The sequence below is a fragment of the Orbicella faveolata genome, unplaced genomic scaffold (genome assembly GCF_042242905.1).
Source record: "Orbicella faveolata isolate gen_17 unplaced genomic scaffold, um_ofav_v1 contig_1, whole genome shotgun sequence".
In the NCBI taxonomy this organism is placed as follows: domain Eukaryota; kingdom Metazoa; phylum Cnidaria; class Anthozoa; order Scleractinia; family Merulinidae; genus Orbicella; species Orbicella faveolata.
The window spans coordinates 26,537,728-26,544,820 of record NW_028301536.1 but is presented as its reverse complement, the minus strand read 5'-3'; the positions used below and the strand labels follow the sequence as shown (position 1 = coordinate 26,544,820).

At 40.4% G+C, this 7,093-nt stretch overlaps 1 protein-coding gene across 1 annotated transcript; it reads right to left on the bottom strand.

Moving 5' to 3' along the window:
- Window positions 1-3,186: 3,186 nt before the first annotated feature.
- LOC110061732 (uncharacterized) lies at window positions 3,187-6,450 on the bottom strand. Its single transcript, XM_020768576.2, has 2 exons — window positions 6,198-6,450; window positions 3,187-4,538 (listed from the first exon to the last, which is right to left on the bottom strand). The coding sequence occupies exons 1-2, from the start codon at window positions 6,284-6,286 to the stop codon at window positions 3,638-3,640; spliced, it is 990 nt and encodes a 329-aa protein (XP_020624235.2). The 5' UTR covers window positions 6,287-6,450; the 3' UTR covers window positions 3,187-3,637.
- Between the last annotated feature and the right edge of the window lie 643 nt (window positions 6,451-7,093).

The window sequence follows — 7,093 nt, the reverse complement described above, 5'->3', positions numbered from 1 at the left end:
ACAAATTAAAATCACCTAACTCCTTGCTCCAGAGTGGCGCATAAGGCAAAATGAGTAAGGTTTCTGAAATCACATAATTTATTACAGAGTCATGTGATTAGCTTAACGCTCAATCCCCAACGTGGAGGACCAGGGGCTGTCTTTTGTCAGACCTCTATCTCTCGACCAGTCCAGCACGGTTGAACCCACCAGGAATCAGATACTAACAGGCATGGATCTTGGAGTCACTGAGACACGCAAGCACCACCACCATGACAGGGTGGCAAGCCCAGAGTTGCGTGGGTGTTGTAATCGACCACAACTTGAACTGGAAACCTCAAATTAAAATGCTCCACTCTAAATTTGGAGGAAAACTAAAATTCCTAAAGTCTATGAAAGGACTGCCTACCTGTGTTCTTGAAGAAATCTATTACAAAGGCATTGTTCCAAGCATAACCTACTGCATTGCCGTATGGGGATCCTGTTCATTGTCTTCATTTAATGACCTAGAGCATTTACACATAAAAGCTGCAAAACTAATCCATAAACTCCCTAGTGGAACTCCTGATTGTGACGCCCTTAAAAGGGCTAAATGGAAGCCATTGAGTTACATCTACAAGCGGAGGCTCGCATCGATAATGTATCAGGTGCATAATGATATTCTACCGGAGCAGCTTACGGCCCTACTTGGAACCCGCACAAATGAGACTAGTTACAAATTAAGGCGCTCGAATGACTTCTCGCTAGCATGTTATCATAGTGAACTCGGAAGAAATAGCATAAGGTATAGAGGCCCTATAGTGTGGAATTCCATCCCAAAATTCATAAGAAACGTTACTTCTCTTCAGCTTTTTAAAGAAAAACTTAAACTAGCCTCAAAAACAGTAGACCAAATACAGTTCGAGAAAGAGGCGTGCCTTATTAAATCTAAGAATAGTGCATTTTTATATTTTTAAAATACTCTTTTTATACTTAATTTTAATAGAAATGTAAATTTTAAGTCATTTTAAATTATCTTTTAGTAGCTTTTGAATCCTAACGATGTATTTTTAATAATTTTAGATTTTAGTTTTTAGGTATATATTTTATGGCAGGTCCACACCAGCCCCCTGGGTTGCCAGACGCAGACCTGCCTCATCAAAAATATATGTATGTATGTATGTATGTATGTATGCGCTACAAATCAACTGCCGGCTCTAAAAGTGGTTGACTTCGATGCGGCGTTTCTGTTCGCAGAATAAAGTCCGACATAAAGAACTCGATTGTAGAAAACACGCAGACATCATGAAAAAAGAATGCGGGGCCGAGTCGGTTATCCAAAGAGTCACTATATAACCAGATATAAAGTACTGAACTGGGCAGTAAATTTGCCGCACAGAGGTCTTGCAAAATCTAGTACAAGAGGTCATGCCACTGGCGAAGTCAACTATCAAATCTTGCAAGGTCTTAGGGATAGACCATTATTTTTTTGGAGCGGAGGAGTTGGGCAATTTCCAAAAAAATATCCTGCACGGCAAAAACTGCTGAAAAAAATCGTGCAAGGGGAGCCAGAGGAAAAATAGTTGAACAATTGCTTCCTACTATCCAGGTACCGTTTTTGACTTAAAAACGATTCTTGCATACGGTGACTGTGCTCGCATTACAAGCGACAGCCCAAGCCGAGCTGTCCTACCGAAACGACACGATAATAGTCTTCTTCTTCGCAACTAACAAAAAATATAGACATTTCTAAGCTGCCTTGGCTACTTCTAATGCTTAACTCGAGCATTCTGGGTTTAATTTGACATATTTTTTTCAAAATGACACAACTTTTATCCTACCTGGCGACAGCGATCGAAGAACGAGTTGCCCAACACGACAGACCCAATTTCGGCGCCAAATTAAAAGCTTGGAGACACAAAATGATCCGTTTCTTTCACTTTTTACAATCTGACATGACGTTTGGAATTATAAATCCTTTTCAGAGTCGTGAATGCTGTCACCAGTGAGAATAGATGTCTGACTTCAATGCCTTTCCCGTTAACAAGCGTTTGACGTCAGGAGAGTACAGTTTTTTCCCCTACTTAATCCTGATTATTCAAATCAAATTTCAAGTTGTATGCAAGGTTTTGCCAACCAAAAAATCATGCGTAACCTAAACGTGCGAAAAAAAATCGTGTCCAAAAAATCGCCACCCACTCCCGCACCCTCCTCAAAAAAAAAATAATGGCCCGTCACTCAGAATACAATGTCGTTCGGCATCCGATAGAAAGAGCGGTGCAGCTGAATCATCTCAGTGAAGATGTTTTGCGTGCAGAGAACATTTTTTTAAAAGGGTTTGCACTATAACTGGACTCCTTTTCATAATTCATTGTGGTGTATTTAAAAATATGAGAAACTGAACATAGACAACGAGAGTATCGTGCAGTATTTGTTTTGCCTTTTTGATTGATTTCGTTTTCTAAAAGGGTGTGTGCAAACTCTGAACCTGTCGTAATATCTGTATGATCTTCTGTTGCGGTATTCATCCATATAGATGTACAAAACATCCAACGTAATGGAAGCAGTTTGTTGTGTATAAAGTCAACGGTTCCTACTGCGAATTTCACCTGCTACCCCCCAAAAAAGAAATAATACTGCGCACTACCCTTACCTTCGTTGCCTCACTGAAGTAACGGCCACGTTCTATTTTTCTTGAATTGGTAGGGCTACAAATCGACACCATTGGAAAAACTGTGTGTTTGCATGGCTTTTATCTTTCCCCCAAAATCGCAATCGTGTATCGATGTCCCAATGGAAATACGGAAGTCTTTCTATTTTCCGAATAGCCCACTTGCAGTTGGCCACGATTGCTAGTCATTATTGTAAACTGAGCATAGTGCTACCTTTTGTTATTTAGTATTTTAAGCTAACTTCAACCAGTCTAATAACATGTGTTGCGTCTGCCTACTCGTGTCATGCGCAGATTTTATGAGATCAAGCGCTTTCTCATATGCATGTTCATTTTTCTGGTTAGCCATACGCATAAGGCCTACGATGTAATTTACAAATCCATTAGATTTCGCAATAACTATGGCAACAGTAATCATTTTCACAAGCGTGCATTTGCGGTCAAATGAATGATCAACTGAAACTTTTTTTAGAACTTGATTTGCCAAGAAAGCAGCTTTTATGGTCCACGGAAATACCTAGTAAAGGGCCTGCTGAAAGTAAACAACACCAAACTGATGGAATTGTATTCAAGTGTATTCAATATTTAACAACTTTGATTGCATAATCACTTAGGTTACACTCTCTGCCATTTTCAGGCTTTCGATCTGAAAAGCGTGACAACATGATGTCTTCGAGTTTGTGCACTTGGCTTATTTATTTGGTAAATAAAACAAGACATTTCATTCAGCTGTTTCATTAAAGACAAAGTCTGGTGCGATGCCGAATTCACTCTTGAGCCGTTTCTGAAGGGAGTCTCGAGGGCCTCTTCCAGCCTTACCTTACCACCTTCCCTGGCTGCCGTTTGGACTCACCTAACTTCTCCTTGTTCCTTTATGACCAATGAAAACACAGGAAGTATTTCACGGATCGTTCACAAGCTACCTGCTTCAAATCACTCTCAGTTTTCTTCTGAAAACACGGTTTTTGCTGTCGTACAGCGATATTAGACAAGAGGGCGTCCCTGATCTTAATTGACTATAACAGGAAAAGAAACATTTCTCCTTGTTTTAAATCTGCTCTGGCTCACTCTGTAGTGTCTGTTTGGTTCAGTGAAAAAGGTTTCATTTCCGCTGCTGTCTTGAAGTCTTGGCAATCTGATGTCATCTATAAAGCCAGTGTTTAACTTGCCCTGTACAGGCTCAACATATAAGGCCTCACCCTTCGTGGGTGACAACCTCGAGTGGAAAGGTCTGAATACGTCCTTTGTGGTAAAGAAGGTTGCTGTTTGCTTGTCATCTTGCTCTTCCCCGTCTGAGCAATCCCAGGATCCAAAACCGTCCAAGCAGCCACACATTGTGTGATAAGAACTTATTCGAACAAGGGGCAACTTTTTTTCGTTCCGAAACTTACTCTCGTGCCGGTACTGTGTCAAATATTTGGAAATCGGCAATAGATCAAATTTCTTTCCGTAGCGAACCCCTTTCGTACCTCTATCCGTTAACAACTTTTTTTCCATGTATGGTGTCAGTAAGGAACTCCCAAGCGGCCTCCCCTTGCAGAGTATGGGACTCTTTCGTTCCGGCAGATTCTCAGGAGGCTTCTGGTTTTCCACCCAAGATGCTTTAGTTTTTGCCATGCGCGATAAGATATTTGTCCGCGAAACCCTGTCAGGTGAACCCTCTGAGTTTGAGTGGACGGATCGAGTGTCGTCTACTGCGCATGTGTTAGATGATGTCACGTAATCACGGTAGGCGCTGACGTTTTGACGAGTGTCACTTACTGCTGTCATTGGAGTACTACAATCCATTTTTGAAGCCTCTCCCTCTTTTGTTCCAAGCTGCTCCACTGGAATACACTTGGGAGGGCTGTGTGGAACTTGGTAGATCTTGTTGCTATCGAAGGCTACTGTGACAGTGTTGAGGTTAAACCTTAAGAATGCAAGATTAGTGGAGAAGTTAACATAAATGGATAGTCCCCCGGAAATTAAAGACTGTACCGATTCATTCAGTGATTAATTTTAAGGTATGGACCATTCGCCCGAGCCAATCGCATGAACAAAAATCCGCCTAATAGTACTGCATGTCAAATTACGTTCTGGGACACATCGAAACCAAGGAAAACTAAGAGTCAAGATTAACTGGTTGAAGTTGCCGTGTTTGGAGGCTGTCGCATTGCTTGAAGGACGTTTTAACACGTGAACGTCTCGTGGAAAAGCCTATCAATATAATCAAGTTTTTATGCCCTGTTACAGGGGTTAGGACTGACTGTATCATGACTATGTCTGGCTATGGCTGTGTAAGTCATACGCGAAAACTGTCTTCGTTCAGAGGACAGGGGTAAATAGAAATGGTCTGATGTGGTTGACGGCGAGCGATTGGATTTCATTCTGTCCTTTTAATGATGGTGACAATTGTTACAGTTCTCTATGACACACTCATGGAAACGTCTATCCAGATTTGAAGAATCAATATAACTCACGTCTTTTCCTCTATCAGTGGAAAAGATAATAAATATTGTTCGCCAATGTCGCGACTTATATACACTCGTCATTTTGCAAAAGGCCTGAAGTCTACTGAGATTCTCCCAGATGTTGTGGTTTCAGGTGCTCTCACATACCAAACGTCTTAAGTTTTCAAAAGAAAAATTCACGCCGAATTGCCATCAGATGTTAATTCACATGTTTTTTTCTGAGGTGAAATAATTATAAGCAGCGTACGCTGGTAAACAAGTAGTCCAACAGACAGACATTTTCGGCCATGGAAATGTCAAACTCATGAAATGTAAGCTTAAGTCATGCATGCACTGCCATGAAAGACCCTTGAAAGGCAAATCAGCCTGCGTACCATTACTAGCTTGACTGAATACCTTTACATGCGCATAAACCACGTTATTGGGAATCATGAAACTCTAGTTCAGATGTCAATCACTTTGTGACATAAAACACCTGTCAACAAGCCACTGCTATATGAACTTGCCGAGTTAAATATCAGCATCTCACTTACTTTGGAAGTTTGTTTGAACTTACTAAAATTAACTAGGGTACAAATGAGCTAGATATAGCACTGCACGACGATCCATGACCTTTCATTGTCTCTTACAATCACAATACTCATCAAGTCCGTTCCTTTTCATTGGTACTGTACAATTTGTAAAAATGCCAGATTGGTTTTGCGAATTACCTAAACCTGCCTAAACAAACACCGTGTCTCCGCCGAATTCTCTTCTGCTTCTGACAAACAACTCACAAATACAACCTAAGTTTGGACAATTTATCAGGCGGCATACACACACGCGCTGACCTTCTTCCACTTATCTAAAACATTCTAGCCATGTTGACAACTCACTTGTCGAACAACGAAAGCAAACGAAAGTTCTTGACACCCGAGATCAAACTGAATGGCAACAGTTTAGTTCTGTCAAAACTTCGAATCTGCAACTGAAGAGTACCCAAAAACGGCCTAGAATGCGTCTCGGCTTGTTGGAAATAGTAGGGATAGCAGAGAACACTACATCACTGTGTCTTGTTCGATTAGATCGAGACATGGTCGTCAACAAAATCATACACAATGGTTTTGTTTGCCACTTACTTTTGCAAACCATCCACTTGGGAAGTACAAGGCCTCCATATGTCCTGTACGTCTTGTAACGTACATAAACGGCTTGCTTTGTAAGCCATAACACGGCGAAAGTGGAGAACAGATTGCGAAGTATTTTATTGTCACGGTATGTGCGACTTTTCACTGTACTGAACTGTTGCTGGGTAACAATGCAAGTCATGGCCAGACTGTCAAAAACAAATAATCTGTCAATTTTGGCTTGAACACAATTAACTTGGACCTCATTGAATTATTTGCATTTGCATTATTAGCTCGAAAAGGGCTTAATGAACTCTTAATAACACTTCGGAGCGAATAGTTCTGATGTAAGAGAACATCTAAGAAAATTTCCTTAGGCATTTCTGTGCAAGGGTCGTTAAATGAACTATCAGTCAAAAGAACTGAAATCCAGACTAAGAAACTAATTGTCTACGAATTTCATGCCATGGGGTCAAAACAATTGTTGCATGATAACTGAGAAAATTGGCTTCGATTTCTTTGATTGCACAACACTTCGAGGATTAAACTAAATATTGATTAATCAGAGAGGTCTGTAATAAAGGAGCTTAAGACGAAAACCATGACAGGACACAATTTGACAGAGAAAGTGTAATCGCTTTTTTAATCCTACTTCATACCACTGATTTGCATGGTCAATTTATACATCTGTTACACATTTCGGTTCATAGTTGATTTACCTTTCTCCAAGCTAACAAAATTGGCTTCAAATGCCTTATACTGAGAGGTCACGATTGAAAATGACGCATTAATTTTTATGCCGATATTGTCTTTCGTAAAACCGCTATTCAAACGTAACCCTCAGTAAACAATTACAACTCTAAACTTTGTAAATTAGCCAAGCTTAGTTCCAAATCAAATGGATTCCA

Bases quoted from the DNA above. Each gene is read 5' to 3' on its own strand.
- LOC110061732 (XM_020768576.2), bottom strand. From the start codon at position 6,286: ATGGCTTACAAAGCAAGCCGTTTATGTACGTTACAAGACGTACAGGAC. The intron at 4,539-6,197 runs GTAAGTGGCAAA...TGCATTCTTAAG, and splicing joins CAAGTGGATGGTTTGCAAAA to GTTTAACCTCAACACTGTCA.